This window comes from Syngnathus typhle, linkage group LG10, assembly GCF_033458585.1.
Source record: "Syngnathus typhle isolate RoL2023-S1 ecotype Sweden linkage group LG10, RoL_Styp_1.0, whole genome shotgun sequence".
In the NCBI taxonomy this organism is placed as follows: domain Eukaryota; kingdom Metazoa; phylum Chordata; class Actinopteri; order Syngnathiformes; family Syngnathidae; genus Syngnathus; species Syngnathus typhle.
The window spans coordinates 14,098,858-14,126,581 of NC_083747.1; the positions used below are offsets into that span (position 1 = coordinate 14,098,858).

At 43.4% G+C, this 27,724-nt stretch overlaps 2 protein-coding genes and 1 pseudogene across 4 annotated transcripts in view; 1 reads left to right on the forward strand and 2 right to left on the reverse strand.

Annotated features, from left to right (window-relative positions):
* Positions 1-265: 265 nt before the first annotated feature.
* LOC133161614 (5S ribosomal RNA) lies at positions 266-384 on the reverse strand (annotated as a pseudogene).
* Positions 385-3,887: 3,503 nt separating this feature from the next.
* On the forward strand, positions 3,888-27,362 carry si:dkey-23o4.6 (retinol dehydrogenase 13). The gene is made up of 7 exons (XM_061288043.1): positions 3,888-4,026; positions 7,074-7,265; positions 7,366-7,527; positions 7,608-7,727; positions 8,305-8,509; positions 8,802-8,947; positions 26,851-27,362. The coding sequence occupies exons 1-6, from the start codon at positions 3,894-3,896 to the stop codon at positions 8,905-8,907; spliced, it is 918 nt and encodes a 305-aa protein (XP_061144027.1). The 5' UTR covers positions 3,888-3,893; the 3' UTR covers positions 8,908-8,947; positions 26,851-27,362.
* Positions 9,843-27,724, reverse strand: part of LOC133160418 (acidic leucine-rich nuclear phosphoprotein 32 family member E-like) — a 56,158-nt gene continuing 38,276 nt past the window's right edge. For 2 of the 3 annotated variants that reach the window (XR_009715882.1, XR_009715886.1), the window contains one exon: positions 11,575-22,365. The gene's annotated coding sequence lies outside the window, so the exon portion shown is untranslated. Of the gene's footprint in view, positions 11,489-11,574; positions 22,366-27,724 lie in introns of those variants that run through there. The other variant, XR_009715883.1, reaches the window with a different exon arrangement.

A 27,724-nucleotide genomic window follows, 5' to 3' on the forward strand; every position in this document is an offset into this window, starting at 1 on the left:
TGTTGTGTTGGGTTATTTTACAGGTAAAGACTGCTGCTTTGAGTTCACAGGGAGCCATGATTTTTATTCACTGTACATAGTCTGTCCTCTAGCGTTAAAAACGTGAACTACAATGCTATGGATGTCACCACACAATATAGGTTTCAAACTCGAGTTATAGTTTCAATGTCGGAATTCAAACTGGGCTTGCAGTTTCCAAATGCCATTCGTGATGGGTGTTGTAAAAAATTTTGCTTAAACGATTGAAATGCACAATAGGAACAAAAGCTTACAGCACCTGGTATTCCCAGGCGGTCTCCCATCCAAGTACTATTCAGGCCCGACCCTGCCAAGCTTCCGAGATCGGACGAGATCAGGTGTTCTCAGGGTAGTATGGTCATAAGCCTCGAGGGAACTCAAAATTTTGCATTTTATGGACACAATCGCCCCTGAAACCCTGCCAAGCAGCGGCGGTACTTGATGGCTGTTGTAAAAGTTCCCTTTCACAATTGACGTGGGAAAAAAAGGCTTTCAGCACCTGGTATTCCCTGAACGTCTCCCATCCATGTGACAACCAGGTCCGAAACAGGCTTTGTTCCAAGACTTTTGGTGTTTCATGGAAACATGGCGATCATGAAAAGTTATTGACAGCTTTTTATGTGGTAGCACGAATTTGCCGTTCCAACCTGCATTTTGCTGTATCAAAATAAATATCATGAAAAAGGTCAAAACACTTCATGGAAGCGCAATGTGTTGTGTTGGGTTCTATTACAAGGAAAGACTGCTGCTTTGAGTTCACACGGAGCCATGCTCTTTATTCACTGTACATACAGGACTGTCTCATGAAATAAGAATATTGTGATAGAGTTCTATATTTTCTGTAATGCAATTAAAAAAACATAAATGTCATACATTCTGGATTCATTGCCAATCAACTGAAATATTGCAAGCCTTGTATTATTTTAATATTGCCAATTATGGCTTACAGCTTAAGAAAACTCAAAAATCCTATCTCAAAAAAATAGAATATTTCCTCAGACCAAGTAAAAAAAAATTATAACAGCAAAACAAAATCAAACATTTGAAAATGTCCATTAATGCACTCAGTACTTGGTTGGGAATCCTTTTCCACGGATTACTGCAACCCATGCGGTGTGGCATGGAGGCAATCAGCCTGTGGCATTGCTGAGATGTTATGGATGCCCAGGATGCTTCAATAGCGGCCTTTAGCTCATTTGCATTGTTGGATCTGATGTCTGTTAGCTTCTTCTTCACAATACCCAAAACAATCTCTATGGGGTTCAGGTCAGGGGAATTGGCAGGCCAATCGAGGACAGTAATGCCATGGTCAATACACCATTTACTGGTGGTTTTGGCACTGTAGGGCAGGTGCCAGATCATGCTGGAATATGAAATCATCTTCATAGAGCTTTTCAGCAGACGGAAGCATGTCGTGCTCTAAAATCTGCATTTACTCTCCCCTCCTTGAAGGACATTTACACCTCCCATCTCACCCGCAAGGCGACCACGATTGTGAGTGATGTAAGTCACCCCGCTCACTCTTTGTTCGAGCTTCTGCCCTCTGGGAAGAGGTACAGAAGCCTGCGCTCCCGCACCACCAGACTCTCAAACAGCTTCATACTCCAGAGAAAACGTAATTTCGATCTCTTTGTGTGTCTCGGCATGTGAAGACGTTGACAATAAAGCAGACTTTGACTTTTTGACTTTAACTTGAAGAAACACAGTGGACCACCACCAGCAGCTGAAATGGCTCCCCAAACCATCGCTGACTGTGGGAACTTCATACTGGATTTCAAGCAATTTGGATTTTGCTCCTCTCCAGCCTTTCTCCAGACTTGGGTGCCCTGACTTCCAAATGAAATACAAAACTTGCTTTCATCTGAAAAGAGGACTTTGGACCACTCTGCAACTGTCCAGTGCTTCTTTTCAATAGCCCAAGTTAGACACTTCTTCCGTTGTCTTGAGTTCAGAATACGGCTATTGTACCCCATTTCCCGAACACGTCTGTGAACAGTGGCTTTTGGTACCTGGACTCCAGCTTCAGTCCACTGTCTTTGAAGCTCCCCCAGATTCTGGAAGCGACGCTTCTTCACAATGCTGTTAAGACTGCTGTCATCTCTCTTGGTTGTGCAGCGTTTCTTGCCACATTTTCCCCTTCCAATTGCCTATTTGTGGATGTGCTTTGAAACTGCACTCTGTGAACAGCTTGCTCTTTGAGGAATTTCTTTTTGTGTCTTACCCTCCTGATAGAGGCTGTCAATGATGAGAGTCAGATCACCAGTCTTCCCCATACTTGTAATTTAGTTTACTGAACCAAGCTCAGTGTTTCTCAAGGCTCAGGAAACCCTTGCAGGTGTTTCGAGTTCATTAGACGATTCAAGTGATTAGTTGAATACCCTATTAGTATACTTTTCCATGATATTCTTATATTTTGAGATAGGATATTTGAGTTTTCTTAAGCTGTATGCCATAATCAGCAATATTAAAATAATAAAAGGCTTGCAATATTTCAGTTGATTTGTAATGAATCCAGAATGTATGACATTTTTGTTTTTTTAATTGCATTACAGAAAATAAAGAACTTTATCATAATATTCTAATTTTATGAGACAGTCCTGTATATGTACAGTCTTACACTGTATACAGTGTTAGCAACAAGACAAACTGACAAATAATTCATTTTCAAATCAGACTAGTGAAAACTTATATATCTTAAAAAGATTTTTTTTAAAAGGGAAGACAATTTGCAATTTTAGTAATGACACAAATTTGATGCAAATATGTCTTCGCGGACCACATAAAATGATGTGGCGGGCCGTATCTGGCCCCCCGGGCCTTGAGTTTGACACCTGTGGGGGGTACACTCGCCTGTGTTGTGTGCCGACACCCTAAATTCGGTTCCCGCATGACGGTGTGCATGTGTGTGACCAAAAAAAATCATTTGATGCTGATGGTGTAGGCAGGGGTACACTTGCCTGTCTTGTGTGCCAACACCATGAGTTGATTCCCGCATATGACTGTGTGTGAGTGTGTCTGTATGTGTGTGAGACCAAAAATAAAAACGAAATGCGAATTGACAGGAAATGACTCAAAGTTTGGCGTTCAACCGACTGACATGACATTATTTTATTTTATTGAAAATTAAATTCCTTACATGCTCCAGGTAAACAACAGAGTAAGAGCAATTTGAATATTTATATGAAAGAATTTATGTACAGTAGAGAGTAACACACATGCTGTCCTATTTAACAGGAAGTTGTGTTTAGCGTCGGCATGTGCGGTTTTTAATCCTTTCCAATCCGATTTAATCTGGCCCCACCCCCTCCGTTTTATGTCCTGCACACCAGAACTGTAAAAAGCAGAACCTTCTATGGACCGGAACGTTCTATAGACCTAAACACAGTGTCGGCCCGAACACTCCGAGGACCTGAACTCTCTGTAGACCCCTACACTTTGTGGACAACAACATCCTGTGGACTGGAACACTCTGTGTGGACCTGAATACTGTGGAGCTCCGGATCATTTTGTATACCGTCACACTCTGTTGATTGGAACACTTTGTGGATCAGAATACTGTGGAGCCAATAACACAGTAGTGTAGCTGACCAGTCTGGAAAGCAAAACGTGTGGACTGGAACACTTTGTTGACAGGAACACTCTGTGGAGCAGAACAGTGTCATGACAGCCGGGCCTAGTTTCCTGGTTCTGCCATGGCCCGGTGTTGGGTCAGACGCAGAAGTTTCTGAGCCCCGGGAGGGCATGCTGCTCCGGGGTGGCGCCCTACTTGGAGCAGTCCTGGTCATCTGTGAGAAGATCACTCGTTGCCTCTACATTACAGATAACCTTACTTCATCTCCTTATTAACAATCTGCGTGTGTGCGGCGCGCCCAGGCATGGCGGCGATGCGCAAGTGGATCGGTGGTGGCGTTTGCCGCAGTGGTGAGCGTCTGGACGGCAAGACGGTGCTGGTGACAGGCGCCAACACGGGCATTGGCAAGGAGACGTGCCGAGAGTTGGCAAGGCGAGGTGAGCAGGCGGGGGGCGCCTGGACAACTTGTGAAGGTTTAGCCGCTAGCGGGAACTTGACGCATCACGGTGATGCAAGGTGGACACACACATATACCGTAATTTTCGGACTATAAGTCGCGTTTTTTTCCATAGTTTGGGTGGGGGGGGGCGACTTATACTCAGGAGCGACTTATATATGTTTTTTTTCACAAATATTTACTTGATCATTAACACATCACTTACTTACAAGTACAGTTGACCACTTCACATGTTATTTTTAGTATAGTTGATCACTTCACATGCTTTGATATCTTTATCTTGAACATATTCAAAACATGAAAAATAGAGAGACAAAATCAAATAAAGTAATTAACACTTTAAAGCGCCTTATCCTCTGGACATGTCCTCTGTCACCAGGATGACATAAAGGACGAGAAATTTGATCGATGGATTTAATGATTTGGAGTGACACAAATGGTTTGATAATATTGTTGTTTATGTGATAGTTATTTAAAATATAGTTTATATATCATTGTATGGGCCTGTGGAATAATTTGAACTGCGGCGCGACACACGGCATTGTTGATAAAGGACGATTGATAAAAGACGAGAAATTTGATCGATGGATTTAATGATTAGGTGTGACACAAATGGTTTGATAATATTGTTGTTTATGTGATATTTAAAATATAGTTTATATATCGTTGTATGGGTCTGTGGAATAATTTGAACTGCGGCGCGGCAGACGGCACTGTTGACAAAGGACGATCGATGGATTTAATGAATTGGAGTGACACAGATGGTTTTATAAACGTGTTATTTATGGAATAGTTTTTTTTTAAATAACTGAATGTTACGTCAGGCCCGTTCTCAGCTCCTCGTTTGTGTTTGTCACGTTAGCATACCGTATCGTTTAGCCTGTTGTTGCTCGTTCATGTCTGTTCTTGGTGTTGGATTTTGTCGAATAAATTGCCCCCCAAAATGTGACTTATACTCCGGAGCGACTTATACCATTTTTTTCCGTGTATAGTGCGCCCCCATGTATAATACGCACCCTAAAAATGGCATGCTGATGCTGGAAAAAAGCCTGTACCCATGTATAATACGCACCCAATGTTTATGATTTTTTTAAAAAAAATTTTTTTTTATTTATTTATTTTTTTTAAGTCCCAATGATGGTCACACACGCAGGGAGGCAATGGGTCCCATTTTTATAGTCTTTGGTATGGTCTTAACTAGGCTGGATGTAATTTTTTTTGTTGGCGTTGATTTCTCCGACTGCCCGTAAACGCACCACCGCGCTCCGTGCGCGCACGGGAAAGACGCGTGCGGACGTGAAAAAGGCGGCTCTGTATGGGAGAGACGTTGAAGAGGAATAAAAACACCCTTGGAAACCAAAACTTGCCCCTCGTCGTGACTCGGAGCCGCAACAAATGTTTCGGATTTGTGTAGGGTACATTGTGACAGACAGCAAACGAGCAGGTGATCGAGCAAGCGTCTGATACGAGAGCATTGCGGTCGCATGGAGCGTGTTTGAAGTGAACAGCAGAGAAGAAAGGAACAAGGCAAAGTGTTGTGAAATAAAATATTACCTGTAATACGGATTTAGGTAGAGAACTGAACTCTCGCTCTTTATATAGCTGACGTGTCTTGCGCATCTGTAATGGCGGCCTCCGTATAATATCCGGTTTGCGTGTGTGCGCGTGTGTGCGAGAGAGAGCGAGAGTGCGAGAGAGAACGCTCAACCGTAGCGGGCCGCCGACCGCCCAACTGCACCGCGCTGGTCGCATTATTGTGACAGAGCCGTCGCTGAAATTTAGAAGATATTTTTAAAGTCCTGATGTACTTTCTAAAATTTAAGTGGACCTCAGTGCGCACTGCGCAGGGAGCTTAATTTGGTGCGGTCGCGCAACCGGGCGCTCACTGTCGCATTGCTTAAAGAGCGCCTTTGTGTTTTAGGATGAACAGCAGAGACCAAAGGAACAAGGCAGTGTGAAATAAAATATTACCTGTAATACGCATTTTGTTATTTGCTGATTGAAACTGCTAATTAAACTGTGAATTGAAACTAATAGGAAGAAAACAACTCTCGCTCTTTATATAGCTGACGTGTCTTGCGCAGCCGTTCTGTGCATTTTATTTCACAACACTTTGCCTTGTTCCTTTCTTCTCTGCTGTTCACTTCAAATACGCTCCATGCGACTGCAATGCTCTCGTATCAGACGCTTGCTCGATCACTTGCTCGTTTGCTGTCTGTCACAATGTACCCTACACAAATCCGAAACATTTGTTGCGGCTCCGAGTCACGACGAGGGGCAAGTTTTGGTTTCCAAGGGTGTTTTTATTCCTCTTCAACGTCTCTCCCATACAGAGCCGCCTTTTTCCCGTGCGCGCACGGAGCGCGGTGGTGCGTTTAGGGGCAGTCGGAGAAATCAACGCCAACAAAAAAAATTACATCCAGCCTAGGTAAGACCATACCAAAGACTATAAAAATGGGACCCATTGCCTCCCTGCGTGTGTGACGATCATTGGGACTTAAAAAAAATTTAAAAAAAAAAATTTAAAAAAAAAAATTAAATTTTTTTTTGTACCCATGTATACTGCGCACCCCAGATTTTAGGACAATAAATTAGTCAAATTTTGCGCACTATACACGGAAAAAAACGGTATATGTTTTGTTTCACTTTCTTGGGCATTTTATGGCTGGTGCGACTTATACTCCGCAGCGACTTACAGTCCGAAAATTACGGTACATATATTCTTAAAGCATCGTAGGTCAGAGGTTGCTGTGAGGCTCAGCAAAGCTGCGTAAGCTGATAATGTAAATGAAGACTTCCTCTTGTAGCCTTTAACAGTCTTTATGAAATTGATTACTTCCTCTCCCTGTGCCGGTGACATACGTATACGGCGGCGCCTAGATTCATGGCTGCCTCATCCTTTCGCCTAGGCTCTTCTTTGCTTTGTTTCGTGGGTCGCAGTTTGAGTTCCGAGCAAGCTTCGGCTACGGCGCCGCTCGAGTGAAGACTCGGGCTGTTAGCGTTATGCCGTGATGCGGGTCCCCGTAGGTGCCCGCATCGTGATGGCATGCAGGGACCTCTCTCGGGCCGAGCGGGCGGCCGAGGACATTCGCAAGTCCACGGGCAACGGCAACGTGGTGATCCGACATGTGGACCTGGCCTCCCTCCACTCCGTCCGAAGCTTTGCTAAAGACTTCCTGGATAGCGAGGACAGACTGGACGTTCTCGTCAACAACGCCGGTACGGCCGCCCGGCTCACGGTGTCTGGCTGATTGTCTGTACACCTGGACATCTGCCCCGCAGTCTGTCCGTCTACCCCATTGTCTGTGTGCATGTCCAGGTGTGATGATGTGTCCCAAATGGCTGACGGAGGACGGCTTTGAGACTCAATTTGCTGTCAATCATCTGTCCCACTTCCTTCTGACCAATTTGCTTCTCCCGAAACTGAAGAGCTCCGCCCCCAGCCGTGTGGTCACCGTGTCGTCCGTCGCCCACCGGGGAGGTACGATCTTTGAGCGTTTAGCTTCCCGAGTGGCTTTGCTGCCGTTTGAGCCCATGTTTGTCCCGCATGTTTGTGTTCAGGTCACATCGACTTTTCCGATCTGTTCTTCAGCTCTCGCCCGTACAGTCCGCTGCAGAGCTACCGGCAGAGCAAGCTTGCCAATGTGCTATTTAGCAGAGAGCTAGCAGGCCGCCTCAGAGGTCACGCACGTGCACTTTCTCATGGCTTTCCACACCTGCCGAATAGTATCAGTGTTTGGCAACTCAAAGAAGGTCAAAGCCGTCAGCTCCGCGCAACCAGCTGAAGCTAATGGGTGCTGAGCAATGGTTTCAGAAGCTAGCAGCCAGCAAATGTCACGGCTGGACTGGGAAAAGTCAAGCCAACAGGTGTGCGCCACTTTGGCTTTGCCACCTCAGCCTTTGTCCAATGCAGTTTGGATGTCCTTTCCGACAACATTTCCTTTGGAGCAACTCCTGGACAAATGCTTCAAGATTTTGGAGCCTCATTTTATCTCGTCAGAGATTCGTTTCTCAATACATTCAAATTTGGTGCAATTATTGACAAGGCACCACTCTGTGCTGTGTCCAAATTTAAATGGCCTTTTTATTTTCACTTCAACTTGAACAGAAGCTAACAGGCAATTGGCGTTAAGAGGCTTAAAAATAGCACACATGACATGATCAAAATGTTTCAAGCACGCCTACTGGACTTGACGGTTTAGCGCCACGTTAGCTGGCACGCTGTGACTTGGGGTGACGCTATGCGTTTGCTGCTCAGGTTCGGGAGTGAGTTCGTTTTGCGTGCACCCTGGTGTCATTCGGACCGAGCTGGGCCGTCACGTGGAGGGTCGGTTTCCCCTGATGGGGGCGCTGCTGAGGCTGCCGGCGATGCTGCTCATGAAGACGCCATGGCAAGGAAGCCAGACCAGTTTGTACTGTGCCGTCACCCCGGGCCTCGAGGATCAGTCAGGGAGCTACTTCAGGTACGGGGCGAGGGGCTTGTGACTGTACGTCATCAGCAATGTCAAAACGCTTTAGCTGTAGTTCGGAATAGCAATACTCATCGTAAGGGGATTTTGAGATTGTGGATCTGGGGTCATGCACTCATTTCATGCGTCAAAGCAAAAAATAGGCTGAATGACGGCTTGTGTCTTATCAAATATGAGTATAATATCAAGGTTACCTGCTCCCAATCTTCGAAATGCATTCCGTCCGCCATATCGGAGCCAAGCCAAACCCACGAGGGCCATTTTGTTTTTATTGCTTTGTGTTCAGCGACTGCGCCGTGAAGGAGGCGGCACCAGAGGGGCAGGACGATGTGGCGGCCGGCAGGTTGTGGAGGGAGAGCGCGCGATTGGTTGGAATCAAAGAGACGTGCTGAGCTGACCCGCGTCGGAATGGTGTCACCTCGAGCGAGCAAGGTAGCCCATGTCGCTAATGCACTTGTCAATTGCAAGATCATAAATGAAGGTCAGAACTCAAATTAAGTTTACAAGCTAAGATCCAAAATGAAGTTAAAACCTGCAGAGGTAATAAAAAAACATTTGAAGAACAATTATGTCATGTGGCATCTGTTGCGGTTAAAAACTAATTGGTCAAACTCAGCTGTCAGCCATAGACGTCTATTAGACGTCTGGTCTCGTAAAGACGTAATTTAGACGTCTAAAACTGGTTACGGTATAGACCTAAATTAGACGTCTAAATTAAAAACATTGAATATGATCATATTTCGAAACTTTAATGTCTGAACCAGCTGTAAGTTGTATAAATAATGAACAAAAGTTGTTTGGATTTGTGTTTAACAAGCATATTGATCCGTACATGTGAATTGGTTATTTCTGTAACCTGATATAGACGTCTATTTTAGGTTATTTTATAGACGTCTAAATTACGTCTGTGTATAGACCTGAAATAGATGTCTATATTAGGTTATTTTAGGTTATTTTATAGACGTCTAAATTACGTCTATATATAGACCTAAAATTGACGTCTAGTTTAAGTCTATCTGTAGACCTAATTTAGATGTCTATAATAGGTCTACACATAGACTTAATTTAGACGTCTATATTAGGTCTATAGAATAACCTAAAATAGACATCTATTTTAGGTCTACACATAGACTTAAAATAGGCGACAAAATTAAATGCATCAAATATGAAATATTAAACCAAAAACTAACCTGAAAATTGAATTGGATTGAATTAATTCGTTTCAAACAGGTGTGGTGAATGGTCTTTGTTGTTTCGCTGGTCTCCAAAAATACACTCAGTGGACGCTGGCTGGTCCGGGTAAGGAAGCACTTCGGTGACACACGGCTGATTGGGAAAAGATTTATTCAACCGATGTCAAAGTGATGTTTCTCCAAAGGTTAGAGTGGCCCCAAGAGCAAAGATGTTTCAGCTCTTGACAGCACAGATGTTCGCCCCAAAAAGGCCCTCGCGCTTCTTGCTCTTGCCCCTTGCGCCCTTGCGCGCCTGCTCTTGTCCTTCGCGCCTCTGCGCGCCTTCTGCGCTTCTCTCTATCTGTTCTCCCCCATCATTTGTACCTCCTAAGACAACAGCTGCGATCCGAGTCTCACTCTACTGGTTACTTCCGATGCCCTTAAAAGGGCATGGGCAAAGGTCTTCCTGGTCACGGACGAATGGCCCTTCCATATTCTAAGTACCTACACATTACTGAAACTAGAGCTTCTCTGTACCGCAAAAATAGCTTAGGGTCTTCTCACTGCTGCAAGGTCGCCATTTAAGGTGACATACAGTGACGCATAGAATCCAAAATTTACCTCATTCCCCCCTCCGGGACTTTATAAATGTCCCGAAAACGGTCCAAAAAGAGATGACATCGGTAAACATCCAAAAATCTTCACCCAAACAAATTTTCTGATCACGTCTACAATTTGGCCTATACCTGCACACCCTATATCACGCTCGAGGCATGCTACTTAAGGTTATTTTAACTAGGAAAGCTCAAACTACTTTGGTATCCAATTGCTCCCTGACAGCAATCTGAGGCCTCTCAGGAACCACAAACAAAGAAAATTGAAGTCCACATTATCCAAGTGACGATAACCACCCCCCTTAGGTAATATCTCAATACCGTCGATAATTTGCGAAGTAATGAATTTGGCGTGGTCCGTTGGGAACCTCAAAAAGTTGCCGGCCCTCCCTCGAGAAAAAACCCTGCCAGTCTAATGACATGGAAAAAGAGGGAGGCCCTTTCCAACATCCTCAGTGATTCCCTCCACCTGGCGTCAGTCAGGTACAAGGAGTCATGGCACATATCACAATCCACAAAACAGTATGAGCTCACAAAACAGAAGGAAAAGAAATGACAAGTTCACCGACTGCTAAACAGTCAAACTGCATTGTCAATGTTAACATGTGACAAGGTAAATGAATGAGATAAAGTAATTGCAGCATGTAGACATCAGATAAAGTACTGATTGATAAAATATTGACGCAATATCACAGCATACTGAAACGTTGAAGCGCCCTCAGTGTTGCCCCCCTTGCATATGTAAGTGCCTGTCGATGCAAAGTCCAGTCCACTGAATGCTCAGTAGTGAATTTGCGCCGGGATCACTGCTCAGGGCCTGCCGTCCATCCAAAATCTTTGTCCACTTCACCGTCCTCAGAGTCTCTTTCCAGGCCCCGGTCAGCGTCCACGGGGTCTGCAATAATCAGGATCCACTGCCAGTATTTAACGATGACAACAGCACAAAACCTTGAGCTGCAATGAAAAAAGCAGCTATGCCCAGCGTAGGCCGGAAGTACTCCCCGCCCCCTTTGGTCACACCTAGTGGACGACATCTCCATAACCAGTCGTTTGCAAACTAAATCTTCTCTTTTGGGGTTGATTGGGGCACGGGGACGACTGGTGGTCGTCGTCTCATCGAAGTGCTCAGTAGAACCTCCGAGGCATTCTCGGCATCTACTCCTATGATCCAGAGGCCCACGTGATTCCTGAAACAAACAAACAAACTGTCAGGTCTAAATACCATCAGACATTTATTTACACGCTGGAAACAAAGAGGAGAAGACAACCACTATTCTTTTGCTCGCGAGGAGAATTAGGTAGAAGGCCCAGTTCACAGTCCTCCACCAATTCTGACCTGCCCTACCGTCATCTCCTCTTTTTATATTGGGTTGCCCTGGTTACAAGATGCGTTGCTACACTAAAGGGAGGGGAGAGTGTGACTGTAGCAACGCTGTTCAGCTAGCTAATAATGTTGTGTGGTGCGAGGCCGCATGGCCTTGGCCGATCCGTGACCCCAGGAATGCAGACTCTGTTCTTAGATGGTTGGCAGCCTCGTTCCCGGCTGCAATCTCCAAACCTGGATGCCGTGTCCCTCTTGTGCATACACTCCAATAAACGTTAAGTAGATGTGAGATAACTTGCATGAAGTCTACTTAAACAAACATTAACTAACTAAAAAACTGTCTTGGACAAAAACAATCAAAAGAGAAAGGACTTCTCTTGAACTAACAAAGAACAAAGGTGTTCTGTTCATAACTAGTGAGGGCCTCTCACAGATAAGACAAGGAAGGGAGTATAAGGACTCCCCAAGGCTGGCTGGCACATATGTTGGCTTGAGCGAAGATATGTGACCTTCAGTTTCAGGCCGACCAGCGCTTCAGCAAAACTAATGATTCTAACATTTCCCTCCTGTTTATCACACATTTGCTCAAATCCTCACATCACCGTAAACAACCACTTCTCTCGATTTTCAGTTGTCGGATCACATTTATGAAAACAAATGTGTTTACACTCAAAAGATAAATGTCGCGTCGTCATCATTCAGAATCGCATGGATCGGGGGAAAAGTTTTGTAACGTCAGTGCACGAATCCAGTCATCAACATCATTATTATCATCATCATCATCATCATCATCATCATCATCATCATCATCATCATCATCATCATCATCATCATCTTGTCACTCAGACATTAGATACATCCGAGCCATCTTGTCCTCCATGGGCGATATTGCTGTAGTGATGAGACGGTTAAACAGAGCACGCAGGCAAGGAACACAACAACATCCACACAAGGTGAGTATAGCAGCAAATACTGCAACTGATATCAAAATCGATTACACAAGGGCTTTATACTTCCCAAAAACATCCAGTCATTTGTCCCACACTGATGTGTCCACACCAGAGTGCTCTTTCATCCTCGCATTGAGGGATTGCAGGCCTGCAATCACCCTCGTCAGGCTCCCATCAGGGGCGGTGTTGGGGATGAAGGTGCAGCATTGTTCTTCGAACATTGCGCAGACCCCTCCTTTCTCAGACAACAACATATCAAGAGCAATACGGTTCTGGAATGCCATTAGGGAGGTTGTGGCTAGCTGTTCATGCACTGCCTCAAGCCCCGCTTGTGTCCAATTGCCCAATTTTTTCACATTGTAGTGGATGTAATTTATTCTGTCTATGTTCTTGTTCACCGCTCACCAACAGCAAATGGAGGACTCCCGTCGCACTGCAATTTGGTCAATTAATTCTTATTAATCAGGAACTCCTCTAGGGACTCCAATTGCATACATTTCGGTCAGATCGTCGTCGCCTCTCAAATTTAAAAATATTTTGGTTTTTACCAGGTTTTTTTTTTTGTTTTCTTTTGTTTTTTACAGATCTTGGCATGTTGATGCATATACAATTTCGCTTGACTACATTCTCTGAAAGCAATGGTCGCAAACCCATACCTATGACATATTCAATTTTTGTTTGTCTTTACAGCTTGTTTTGCCATTAGCAATCAATTGTTTCAGTTTTCAGTTACTCTTATAGTTACCTGAAACATATTATCCACATTCATTTTAGATATATTCATCCCATTCTTTAACATCTACAGCAGTTGTTGACAAAGTACACATATAAACATCATACTTTCATGGCAGTCCAGATCCGACACAGCAGATCATCCTGCAAAGATCAAATTGATCTTTTAAATTGCTACAATGCAGCATAATTATTTGGGAGTGATCAATATAAGTTGTTCACTCATCTCTCCCCTACTCATTATGACTTAGTTCCCACAAATACCATATTGCTGAAGTTAACAAAATGGCAACAAAGATAGCCACCCAAAATGCAATAACGTCATTGTTCTATTTTCTTGTTCCCGGCATTTCTCTAAGAGGTAAGGCTTCCTTTGGGTCACTTTTTCCGATTGAACGTTACCTCAAAAGAAATTACCCTTTTGTAATTTGCTAGGACCACCTCAACTGACCTTTCTGCTATTTTAATGTTGTATAAAGCTGACTGACCTGCCCCACTATCCCTCCTTTTGAGCCATGTGACACGCACTGTGGCTCAATATTGCTGCCCATTTGTATAGGTTCTTTGGTAGGATAGGTCTGTCTTCTGGTCATTTATGGATGCCATTCACTACTCTTGCCCCTCTTTTCGTCCCTAATTGAATTCCAGTCTATGGACTTTGTTGCTGCACATCTTTAAAAATGTGTCAGTGATTTAATCTGCTTCTTGTGTGTATAAGATTTGAAGTGTCTTTTGCGCTTTTCTTTTGCGGTTCTGTCCGCAAGCTTGTTACCTCTTGACACCTTATCAGTCTCGTGTGTGTGCACTGCACACGTGCATATAGCTACTTTTTGTGGCAATTGGACTGTTTCCACAACTAGCTTAGCAAGTAAATGGATGGCCTCCCCGAATGTGGAGCGACTCAGCTAGCAAATGATCAGACATTTTCACTTTTTTGTAGTTTCTGTGGTTACTTTTCAATCTTTTTCCCATCGTTTATCACAAGAATCTTAGAAATTTGAATAAAACTTAAATTTAGGTTTTATTTCACTCAATTGTATGATTTAGAGAATCTATATGTAGTAATGTGTTGTATTACTACATATGATTTCATCATCATTTAATTTGACACCCCTTTTAAAATGATTCTCAGTGTCCCAGTGCACACGTTCTGTGTGTGTAACTGGTTGTCTCAACTTGTGTTCCACATCCTAATCTATCCTCCCTCAAGGTGTCAAACCAATCAAGATAAAAGATAAAAACCAACAAAATAACCACCAGTAAATAATTATAATAGTCAATTGTTTTTTCTTAACTTTAACTAACTCAATCACTCTCTTATTCTCAAATGTAAAAACTAGTGTAGTCTTGACACAACCAATCGACTATTTCTTCTAAATTTAGCTTTGAAATGTTGTTATTTAATAATTTTGCTTCATCCAATTCCAGAAAGCAAGTTCTTTCCATCTCTCAAATTTTGCTTCATCAGGGCTAGGCATTAATGCAGTATGGACCAGTTTCTGCCCACAAAAAATTGCTTGCCTTTCTTCTCTTCTTATTTTTTCAAAATTGCTTTTGTTTTGCGGTGCAAATCAATTCTTTTGTGCACCTACATTAGCCAATTTCATCCTTTTAACACATAACACTGACAGCACACAGACAACACAAAAACTTACAGCAGAGACACAGCTCACAAACAATACCAACACACAACGCTGCGCAAACGTCATCCTCTATTTTGACGTTTTGATTATACCCATTTATTTATTTTTATCTCATCAGTGACTTTTATCCTTCATCCAAATGTCACATCTTCCTTAAGCATCACTCTCTGAGAAAGTCACACTGTCCCTGCCCCGCCCGCAGCCATCGCACCCCTTGTGCGAGGGGGGGGCGTAGCATCAATGTTGATTGGTCACAGGCTGGCCATTTCCTGCAACAAACATGATGCCGGCCCACCGCCCGCACGAGCAAAGCACAGGCCCACGCGCACAGCCCCGCCCCGCTACAACGCACGAGCGCAGGCACGCTTATCAGTCTCACCCTCTCAAAGGGCAGGCGAACTTTGCTGTTGCGCCCTTCGCCATGTTCACATTCAACATCTTTTCAATGTCTTCTACACAACATTTGTTGTCTCTTATTCCCATCCTATCAAGCCACCGTTCTCGTAACTCTCTGCCACACACGCCTTTTTTCTCTATTGCACACACCTTGCTCATCTCAGTTTCTCCAACCAACTTAAACACATTATTGTCCACTTCTCGATTTCCCTATTATCGCTCAACAGCCTCCTGAACATTCTTCATGACTAATTTCTTTCATAGAACACACATCACAGACACCCATTCATGAGGATCCTCTGCGCGCACACGCACACACACACCAGCAAAAAAGGATGACGCACAACATTTATAACCACATAGATTTCACTAACACACCTTTTGTTTGTCTTACTTTTCTGATTTATTCTCTATTTCACTTTTAGAAACTATTTGTAATTCTTTTCCATTTATTTAGCAAATTTTAACTTCAGCGTTTCTTTATCTTACTTTATCCTTTCAACACAAATATCTCCTGTATATTTAACCTAATTTCTTTTTAATTTTGGCAGCCAGATTCCCACTTCATTACATGGAAATCTGATTTGATTTTGGCCTAGTCATAACTGTCTTTGTTCATTTGTGCAGTCACGTGCCATGTGACCGTTTTCCCCGCAACTCCAGCATTCTATTGGAAGTTGCACAACTCCTCTTCCTCGGCCTCTAAAGCCTTCTCTGTTGGACTATCCTCGCCCTCTCTGGCCTTTCTGTCCTCTGCCTTCATTTTGGTAAAAAGTGTCACTATCCTGGTCTTACCAGAAAAGTGTCTTTTGAAGCTTTCATTTGTTTTCGCTTTTGTTTGTCTATTACTACTCTTTCTGCATGGAGGGCGTGATTGATGTATTCCTCCCGCTATGATCTTTAGTTTTGAATTTGTAGCATGTGTTTTCTCTACGCGCTTCTCAACTTTCTCTAGACTTCCCCCTTCTTCTCTAGCTCTCTGTAAATTTTGTTTTTCTCTTGCCTGCCTACTGTTAGGCCCCGTCTTATCATCTTCCTGCCTGCAATACAGCGCTTTCTGAGTTTTTTTTTCTTTTTCTCTCTCTCTCCTGCTACTTTCAACCAAAACACTACATCTTCATCCCCCTCCTCCTCCTTCATCTTTTTGGGGTTTCTTTTTGTCTTTTCTTTTATGGCACCTCTAAGTTCGGTCAATTTGGTTGTTTTCAGTTGACCCTCAAATTTATATTTTTTAACCCATTTATCAAGATTTTTAAGTCGGTCAGGATCCTGCCTTTCAATTATTTTCCAATCCTTACATTTAAGTGCATCTCGGATCTTATTTTTGGTCTGCAAGTTCCCCATTTTAATCAATTTGGTCCCAACTGTAAAACCATAGGGGTTTCTAAAGTCGGGTGTTCCCAGCGGGATAACGAAAAGATCCTGTGGTGATTCTCACTTCTACCAGCGTTCTGGTGGAGAATCCTTGCCTATTGCGTCCACAGACCCACGTTATGTGTTCCCCACTGCTTTAATATGGAATACTATATCTAGTGATATGTATTCCCATTCACACTCTCATTCACACAGTTTTACGGAATTTTCGGCTTCACGTGGACTCCGCTGACCTTTTTAGACGGACCTCTCCGTCGGACACTTCTGTCCTTTTATTTAAACGGACCTCTCCGTTTTGTTACCTTTAGACGGACGTCTCCGTTCTGTTACTTTTCTTGGACACCTCTGTCCTTTTATTTCAACGGACCTCTCCGTTTTGTTACTTTAGACGGACATCTCCGTTTTGTAACTTTTCTTGGACACCTCTGTCCTTTTATTTCAACGGACCTCTCCGTTTTGGTACCTTTAGAACGGACCTCTCCGTTCTGTCCTAGGACTTTTATAGGGCACGATGAGCCCTCGGCCGCACCACTCTTTTAAAAAAAAAAATCTCACCCTCTGGTTCTCTGCACCCCTGCACCTCGGAATGCCTTCAACCTTTAGATCCCAGCTGACGAGCAGACAGACAGCCCTTGAAAAGGATTCTAGGACCCCACCTAGGGAGGTCCTGCCGCGCGCGGTCTTTCTGGATCTCTGCTGACGCCCGCTGGAATCCTCAGGTGTATTGGCATCCGGCTCGAAGGACCAATAAAATGTCAGGTCTAAATACCATCAGACATTTATTTACACGCTGGAAACAAAGAGGAGAAGACAACCAGTATTCTTTTGCTCGCGAGGAGAATTAAGTAGAAGGCCCAGAAGGGATGTGAGATAATTTGCATGAAGTCTACTTAAACAAACATTGAGTAAATATGGGATAACTAAAAAACTGTCTTGGACAAAAACAATCAAAAGAGAAAGGACTTCTCTTAAACTAACAAAGAAAAAAGGTGTTCTGTTGATAACTAGTGAGGGCCTCTCACAGATAAGACAAGGAAGGGAGTATAAGGACTCCCCAAGGCTGGCTGGCACATATGTTGGCTTGAGCGAAGATATGTGACCTCCGGTTTCAGGCCGACCAGCGCTTCAGCAAAACTAATTATTCTAATACAAACAAACAAACACTCCCCCTAGGAGCTATGAATAATCCCCCTTATTTCTCGTCGTGTTGTCAGTCTCGCAAGATCCCTCCTGTAACAGAGTAACTTTTGCCTGTTCAAGTTAGCCTTTCCTGCTGCAGCTGTCACTGTCTGAAGTCCTGTCAATCAGTCTTTGCAATCGCTCTTTCCCAGTCCAAATATTATTTTTTACTCCAAATTTTCTCTTTGATTCAAATTTTTCTCAGTCTTCCCAAATGGTATCAGTCCCGTCAGTTTTGTTCACCCAATTTGTTGATGTACATTATCTTTGTCTCCCCTTCAAGTCATCTTACTGTTCAAATCAGTCGCCCTTTTGAATGGACCTGTAATCTTCCCAAAATGATTTAACTATTCAACTCTTTTCAACATTTGTTATGCAAATTAACCCTCTTAACATGTGTTCTTAAATACTTTCCCTTTAATAGCAGCTTTAATGCATTCATATGTTAAGAAATTTTTCCTATTCCTTGTTTCTGGTCCAGTTTCCTATTTTATTTAATTACCTTTGAAACATTACATAGAGAAAAACGTAATTTCGGTCTCTTTGTGTGTTGTGACATGTGGAGAGATTGACAATAAAGCTGACTTTGCCTTTGACTTTGACTTTGATTTGTTGTCTATTGCGCTGCAGTCTAATCCCTATTAGCTGTATGATTTGTCATCATTCGTGCTTTTCCGTTGGAACACTTTAACCGTTACTGTCGCTAGATTGTTACCACGCTTTGCATCCATTCCAGATTGTTGTCTCCCATTAACTCCTTTCCTTTCGAGATGCTTCTTCTGCTCCTTCCATCACTGCCTGTTGAATTCTGGCACGTCCTGTTAAAGCCTCAAAAATAATTGAGTCCGAAAAAACATTGAATAGCTTTTATATCTCCTTACTCATTTAAATGTAACTCCCCCCTCTGACACATTCACTCAATGTGTCAGCAGGCATTCAAAAAGGAAGCGGCAAAACGTCCTACCGCATCGTCATATGCCTTGCAGCCAGTTTGTCGAACCTTTCACTCATCCAGAACCGTCATCCCCAAGTTCCTGAAAATTGACTGTTCACCTCACACTCGGCAACACAAACAAAAATCATCGCACTCCTGCCAGTGAGCATACAGCCCTGTTGACAGCGGACCCATGAGCTCACAAAAAGTACACAGGCATCGAGTATCAAAATAAAACATAGACACACAACGAATCATGGCGCCCGGGGATTCTGTCCTGAAAATCCTCAATCATCACAAAAATCAAAAGGGTTAGGGTTAACATTTTCACGTGCATTCAATATAAACTCTCCAAGACTGCAATCGCCAACCTGCAAAATTATTACAAGTTATAAAACAGCCAGCAATCTGCTCCTTGGCTGGTGGTTGATGCTGCAATAAGTCAAGTGACGCACAGAAACAAAGCAAAGCTTGCACTTGCCACAAGCCATCTTAAGTTTCAAATGTTTGGTTGTCATCCACATAGTCAGTCATCCCATGAGTCCAAGTCTGTCATGTCATATCGTCCATTGTCCTAGTGTTTGATATTAGTCCTGTCTTGTCCATCCATGTTGCTGAAATTGGCCTTCTCCATGAATTATTTTGTTGTTCATGGTGCCTCTGATTAACCATCAGCTGTTGGTTAAGGTTACAACTCATCACTCATCAAACTTGGGTGTTCCAGTCTCATGTGAGAGGAATCTTACCCTTAACTGTGACCCTTTCACCCCAACTCCAAAATACTTTGGCCTTTCACCCTGTCCCAGACACACATACACATTCTTAACCACACAAGTGCCAATTCAGTCACCTTCATCGCTCAGCTCTCATTCCACACCAAACAAATTTAGTATGTGTAAGTGAGTAGGCAATCAGTGAATTTCTGGATGTTCTTCTCAATTAAATATTTCATACAATCGTACCTCACTTTTACCGTAAAACTATCAATTAAATGCCTAACAAATTCAGTTATTTCTACTGCTGAGCCTGTTCAAGGGTGAGCATGGAGAAAGAAGCAGCCTCAGATGGTCCGTAAATAATTTTATCCTAATCAATCATTCTGATCAAACCGCTGGGTAAAGATACTCAAAAGGGTCCCTCCGACAGTCTACTCCACTATGGTGTTTTCACTTTGCCTTGTCAATGCATTTGTTATTTGAGTCCTATCACGTTCGTCATCTCGTTAACTGTCATTTTGTGTGACTCTTATGCAGCATTATTCTTAACTGTCAAAAGTTTCCATGGCTGTTATTCCTTGAATTTATCGGACTTTCTGACACCAGAATTCCCCGTGAGGTGTAATTAACTTCTAATTTTATTAATTAATAATTAATTAATCTTGACTGCATCCTATTGGGTCCTAATGTCCTATTTTCATCTCCAATTTGTCAATGGCTCTATGTCTAATTGTTAAGCTGGATGGGCTAAATGTGATCCTACTCTTATTTCATACAATTTAGCCTATCTGTTTTATCCAAATTTATCCTCTGATTATGATGCTTTTCCTTTTTCTGTAACACTACACCTTTTGTTCCTGATTTATTTATTTATCTTTTATCAAGACTCCTCAGTTGTGTCAAGTTCAGTGCCCAAGCAAGCTTCCATTCACTTTGACCCAAGCCCACCAAATTTGGTTACGCCTGTTAGGATACGGATTTTAGCTATTGATCTGACTCCAAATTGTGATCAACACTTAACACAAGAATTGATATGTTCTAATCCACACACTGGCGCACCTAACAATTTTGCAAGTTCGTTCTGTCAAAGAGAAGACCAGTAGATCAATTAGGCCGAATTTACCAATTGTTTAATCCTGACAAAGCAAGCTAATACAGGCGCCTGGGTCTTGGGTCCTTAAGACAAAAACTCGTGTGCCTTCGTGACCAGAAAAGACAAGACATTCTTCCGGGTTGCCCAGTTTTAAAGAAACACAATATGAATATTCAAGCATGCAAATTATTGTGTGGTGATTGGTCGATGGTCATCTCCTCCTCGTTTGGGTTTTCACCTGCTCAGCACAGGTGTCTGGACCACAAAGACGAGTTGTTTTTTGCGTTCCCCATCGGCCTTGAGATATCCACCCTTTCTGGACATCCTGTTCCACAATACTTTGAAGAAAACAAATTCATGTAGTCTGCACATTCCTTTCCACTTATTAAGCGACCACACTACTACTAGAAATTATATTGATATGATTATATGTGTCTAACGCAGCCTTAATCAAATGTGTTTGCAAACTGCCGAAAGTACATTTCCCTTTACGCCTCAGCAAGGAGTCCAGTTTGCTTGTTGCACATTTCAGGTCTCATGGGTCTTTCGCCGCACCTCATTGTCAAGTTGTTGTCTTTAGTTGTAGCCTCAGAGCCAACTCATTCCTCACTCTCGGATGAGTCCATTTTCAACTGAGTCCATTCACATCTTGTAAGTTTCTTCACTCTCGCCTCCGAAGATGTCATTTTGTGTGACTCTTATGCCGCATTATTCTTAACCGTCAAAAGTTTCCATGGCTGTTATTCCTTGAACTTATCGGACTTTCTGACACCAGAATTCCCAGTGAGGTGTAATTAACTTCTAATTTTATTAATTAATAATAATCAGGTCCATTGAAAAATCTAGCCACCTCTTGACTGCATCTTATTGGGTCCTAATGTCCTATTTTCATCTCCAATTTGTCAATGACTCTATGTCTAGTTGTTAAGCTGGATGGACTAAATGTGATCCTACTCTTATTTCATACAATTTAGCTTATCTGTTTTATCCAAATTTATCCTCTGATTATGATGCTTTTACTTTTTCTGTAACACTACACCTTTTGTTCCTGATTTATTTATTTATCTTTTATCAAGACTCCTCAGTTGTGTCAAGTTCAGTGCCCAAGCAAACTTCCATTCACTTCGACTCAAGCCCCACCAAATTTGGTTACGCCTCAGCAAGGAGTCCAGTTTGCTTGTTGCACATTTCAGGTCTCATGGGCCTTTCGCCGCACCTCATTGTCAAGTTGTTGTCTTTAGTTGTAGCCTCAGAGCCAACTCATACCTCACTTTCGGATGAGTCCATTTTCAACTGAGTCCATTCACATCTTATAAGTTTCTTCACTCTCGCCTCAGGCAGGGGTGGGCAATTCCGGTCCTCGAGGGCCGGTGTCCTGCATGTTTTCTATGTCACCCTGTTGCAACACACCTGATTCAAATGGTCGGATAATTAGCAAGGTCTGCAGAAGCTAGATAACAATCCTGATCATTTGAATCAGGTGTGTTGCAGCAGGGAGACCTATAAAACATGCAGGACACCGGCCCTCGAGGACCGGAATTGCCCACCCCTGCCTCAGAGGATGTCGTTTTCTTCCGGAGCGTTGTGCTCCCCCCCAGCACAAATATAGTCCTTCTTTGCTCTTGCAAAAGGTCAAAGGCGCTTCAGAGCCTTGCACCGTTTTCTTGTTGTTCTCAGCTGTCGGTGGAGTCTCGGGATCGAGTTTCAGGGTCACTGCTGGATACTGGAAAAGACAGACCGGGAAACCAAACTTAAATATCGTCTTCCAATTAGCCATTAAATACCTAGTACCTTCTGTTAATCAAACTTCCAATTCTCCTATTAACAACAATTTAATTGAGAAAAACGTTGCCTTTCTTTCATGAGCTCTCGGCTGTATTGTGATGGACCTTATTTGAACAATTTTAAAGCGGCAGATTACCCCAAACTTAAAATTTCAAGTCTTAACTGTGATTTCTCTCAATTATACTGTGATTTCCAGAAGCTCATCCTAATTTCAGGCTACGTTCTATTGTTTGTTTTCCTGCCTTTGATTTATGCAATCCTCTCTATCATCTTTTCACCTTTCCTGATTTGAGCCTTCAATTTCAGGTAAAGTTTCCCAATTTTGCGTACAGAATGTACATTATTCATAATTAAGTCAGGTTCCAAACATAGGATCATCTCTGGTTTGACCTTGGTATTATTGGTGTTATGCTCACTTACCGATATTACTGGACTATCTTGAATTTTTAATTCTCCGCCACTACATCGAAGGCTACTTCTCAGCTGTTCACTTTTCCCATGCTCCAGTTAGGCTCCATTATTCGAATCTAGAATGTGATTTTCATTTGTGTTTCTTACTTTTGGACTTCTGAATTGCTCCTATCGCTAATTTATTTGTACCGAGCATACTTTTACAAGAGTATTAAAAGAACCAACAGATTACTACCAAATCCAATCTCTCCTCGTTGGCATCTCGTCCTCTATTTTGAACTTGCTGCTTTTGACCTGTGCGTCTTGCTACAGTGGGCACTGGTCAGCCTTGTCGGGCCAATGCAATTTACGAGCCGGCTCTCCATGCATACAATTCAGTCCTATGTCTAAATCCAAAGAATTCCTTTAATTCCAGCTGCCGCTGTGGCCCTCACTTGATACCTCTCTTGCTCTCATAAATTAGTGTTGACCGGTTGAGTTTTCTTTAGACACTCAAATCACCTATATTTGTGTTGTAGTGGTTAGTCCTCGCATGCTCCTACTCCACCTGTTAGACGGCTGTTAAACATTAATTCTAAGTTCATGCTGTGTCTCTATGTCCTCCTGGAGACAACGGATGTATCCGCCGTCTCAGGTTTTTTATGTAACAGAAAATTAAAAATATTGAGGAGAGTCCCAAAGAAATGAGTATCAATAATTTGTTTTCAATTTTGTCATCCTTTCAGCAATTTGAATTAATAAGTTGAGCTTTTTTTCAGATCCAATTTCCCATTCCTCTCAGAATGTTAAAAGGAGCGTCAGCTGGTCTTAGTGGGATCCCCCATTATTTACGAGGGGGCCACACTCTTCTGCCACCGCTTGCTGTCGTCCCAGCATGTTTTTCTTTAGATACATCTATATTGGTGTCGTATTGGTTAACACACGCATGCTCCTATTTCTTCTGTTGGTCATGCATTCTTTTGCTCCTTCAGCATTCCGTCTTCCATCATGTTGTCATAGTTCCTTTCGCTGCTAGCCGCGCAGGCCCCTAAAATGGGCACAACTCCAGCCGTTCGCACCGCCCCGACGTCACCCGCGCGGGGAGGGGCCAGCCTGAAACACAGTGGGCAGGTACAGGTTGGCCACTCTGCCGCCCAGGGGGCCGGATCCCCCTCCCCGCGCGTGCAGCGCAGGCGGGCACGTGCCCCAAAGCAACGAGAGCACACCATCCTTATCCGTTCCTTTTGCTACTTCTACAAGCACGCGCTCACACCCATGCGCGCTCATGAGCATAACCACACGCACGCACTTACGAGCATGCACGCACACACTCCCATTTACGCACACACGCACGCACACACGCACACACACTTACTTACGGGGGCCCCACACACACTTCAAGCGTCCCTTTGCGCGCAAGCTCAAACAGACAACAGTAAGCTGACAGAGTTCACAAAAACTACACACAGAGACAGAAGACATACAACGAGATTCAAACCCATTCCACATTTTGCTTCTTTCCAACTGCTGCTGAGCAGTTTGGTCGTTTTAACTGTCATCAGAGCAGATGCACTGACAAATACGCACGTCTTACTTAACTTATGTTTCGTTTCGTTTCGAATAGCGCTGTATATTTCCCCTTTATTCTGCAGAATTTAACTTAAGTGTGCATACAAATTACTTTTTTTTTCCCATGGTATATCAATATTAATTCTCCCAGAGGCCTCTATTCCACGTTTTCCATTTTCACACAGAAGCCGCACAAAACCTTCGTCCAATAGCGGTTTGTCGCAGGCTCAAATTTATCGAACTTTGACAGACGTGCATGCTATTACAGTACGCCTCGACAAATCGGGATCGGACCGTTGTCGCAAAAACGCACCAGCTGCCTCGATATTTGAAAAATGACAGCCCACCGGGTTTACCTGTCATTTTCTTGCACCAGCGTTTAAATCGAGGAGCCTTGTAACCCGCAAACACTTCTAATTCGATCCGTTTCCAAACGACATGGCTTACGCGCGCTTTTTTTTCCTCGGTACCCTTAAAAAATCTGACCGGATCTCGGCACCCATACCTGGGTCTGGCCGGATCACTTCGGCACCCTTAAAAAAAGGTCTGACCGGGTCACTTCCACATTCATGCTCACAGTTACGGATGTCAAGGCTGCGCACTTTTCCTATTTGCTAAACGCGGTCAGCGCAAGCCTCCCTTTTTCGTTCGACTTTGACAAAGACTCCCACAGCCGCCGAACATCTCAACAACCGCACTTGGCCCGTACGGCCATTAGGTGCGACTGCAGTGTCCCGGCTTGTCCCAGGAATTTTAACCGTCTGGGGGCTAAGCGGGTGACTGCCTCTTGTCGCAACAGTGTTCAATCGTATCTGTGTTTTCGCGTCATTCACACAGCTAAAACTCGCCAAACTCAAGTCCACGTTTTATGGGACTTTCTGCTATTCTTTTATTGTGACGGCCAACAGCAATGTCATAAGACATCCTGTCCCGTCACGAGCCACATTCTGTCTGGCTTTTCTTTTTCATCATTCATCATTCTCACCAGACATGTCACTCACTCCGCTGTGCACATTCCCCATTAAGTTTAAAGTTACTGTTCACTTTTTATTTTTTTTATTTATTTTTTCTATTTTTATTTTACTTTTGCTGTTTCTATTTGGGGGCCACTCCCCCTTCAAAAGTCGAATAATGACGACTTTTGACTAGGAGAGACAACTTACTCCCGGGACAGCTCATGGCCACATCAGATCCGGTTGTAACTGCCCCCCTCAAGGGGCCAACCCCCCACCTTTCCAAGAATCGAGCATATCGCAGCAACTGTGGGCGAAGAATCTCACTTTAATGACAGCCGCTGGCCGACCGCTGGATTCTCGCTCAGGAAGCGGGCGGGAATTCCCCGGGGAACACGAATCCTGTTCGTGACGCCAAAGATGTGGTGAATGGTCTTTGTTGTTTCGCTGGTCTCCAAAAAAACACTCGGTGGACCTCACTGGTCCGGGTAAGGAAGCACTTCGGTGACACACGGCTGATTGGGAAAAGATTTATTCAACCGATGTCAAAGTGATGTCTCTCTAAAAGTTAGAGTGGCCCCAGGAGCAAAGATGTTTCAGCTCTCGACAGCGCAGATATTCACCCCAAAAAGGCCCTCGCGCTTCTTGCTCTTGCCCCTTACGCCCTCTCTCTATCCGTTCTCCCCCATCATTTGTACCTCGTAAGACAACAGCTGCGGTTTGAGTCTCACTCTACTGGTTACTTCCGATGCCCTTAAAAGGGCATGGACATAGGTCTTCCTGGTCATGGACGAATGGCCCTTCCATATTCTAAGTACCTACACATTACTGAAACTAGAGCTTCTCTGTACCGCAAAAATAGCTTAGGGTCTTCTCACTGCTGCAAGGTCACCATTTAAGGTGACATACAGAATCCAAAATTTACCTCAGTATGATTAGGGGTTAACACAATCATCAAAGTAACGAAACTACAGTAACAACGGAGTCAGTCAGCATCCGGGCCGCGCGGTCGGGTTTTCTCGGGTCCTCCCGACTCATCTTGCGAGGTTCGACCTCCGAATTTTGTTCGACAACCGAAGCAAAGAAATCTCGATTTTTTTTGTTTGAATTCCAATTATTTCGAGAACCGGGACGTTCGAAAAAACGAGGTTTGACTGTAAAATAAATAGATGCAGCTCACCGACAAGTTACGCAATTTGAGCTAATTTTAGAACAGTCCTGCGGGCGACTCATGCGGTCCTCACGGCCCGCGGGCACCGTGTCGGTGACCCCTGCTCTACACAAATGACAATGGGAACGTTCAATATGCGTGCTCGTGTGACTCGTGCAGAAAGCCCTCAGGAAGACTGCTCTGATAGCGCTGGTAAATAAAAAAAAATTAAAAAAGTTTCTGTTCGTTCCTGTGCGATTGCTTCATGTTCAAAATGTGTGACTGACATGAGATGCATCAAGGAAAAACAATTTTACAGGTAGTCGTGTGTTTTTTTCCCATATTCATATTTCTTTTACAGAATAATCCCAGGTCTACAATGGGTGGTGCCTGATGTACATCGAGTTCATCTTTGTAGAAGCTGTTGGCGACACGCACAGAGGGCACGGATGATGAAACAAGGACCGCAATGGCTTTAAAATTAAAACGGGCTCCAGCGCTGAGTAGCAAAGGGGGCTATCAAAAGCCCAAAAGAGAGTGATGTTTATATTGTTGTGTTGAGCTGGTTGTTTTGTTTGATATGTCCTACATAAAACATGTATATAGTTATATTGTAACGTAGTAGTTTTGTTCTACTAAATAGCCCCCATTTTTTAAAACTGTATGGATAGTTTTACATTTTTAAACATGTGACTTAAAAACATTGCACATTTATATTTGTGATGGTTGGATAATGTAAAAAAATGTATTTATTTAGGTTCAATTATCGTTTTGGTTAATTTTAACATTAAAAAATGTGTATTTATATCTGCAGGTAACATAAGTATGACTGTTACTGAAACCTATTTCTGTATTAAAAATTAAATGTTTAAATGTTCACACCCTGGACCATCACTGATCAAATGCATTTTCACAACATCCTGGAGCTACACAAAGGTAAATGTATTGAAGAGAACATCAATGTTTTCAATCAATCAATTTTCTTCGTGCGCAGTGATGGACTCTGCACTCTGAGGCACCCGAGAGCGCTTTTTTCTGTGCCAACCTACCCAGAGTAACGGGAGAGGCACCATTCTCTGCCGGACGCCCTCTTCCTTCTCAGCCCAGACTACCAATACTCTTCAGGCTTGGACGATTCTGGCCCTTGGGGGGGCGCGTGTGACCCTGGGGAACAGGCTTATTTTTTTGGTAGTACTAGAATAAAGTGTAATTGCGCATCTACTACAGTAGGCGGC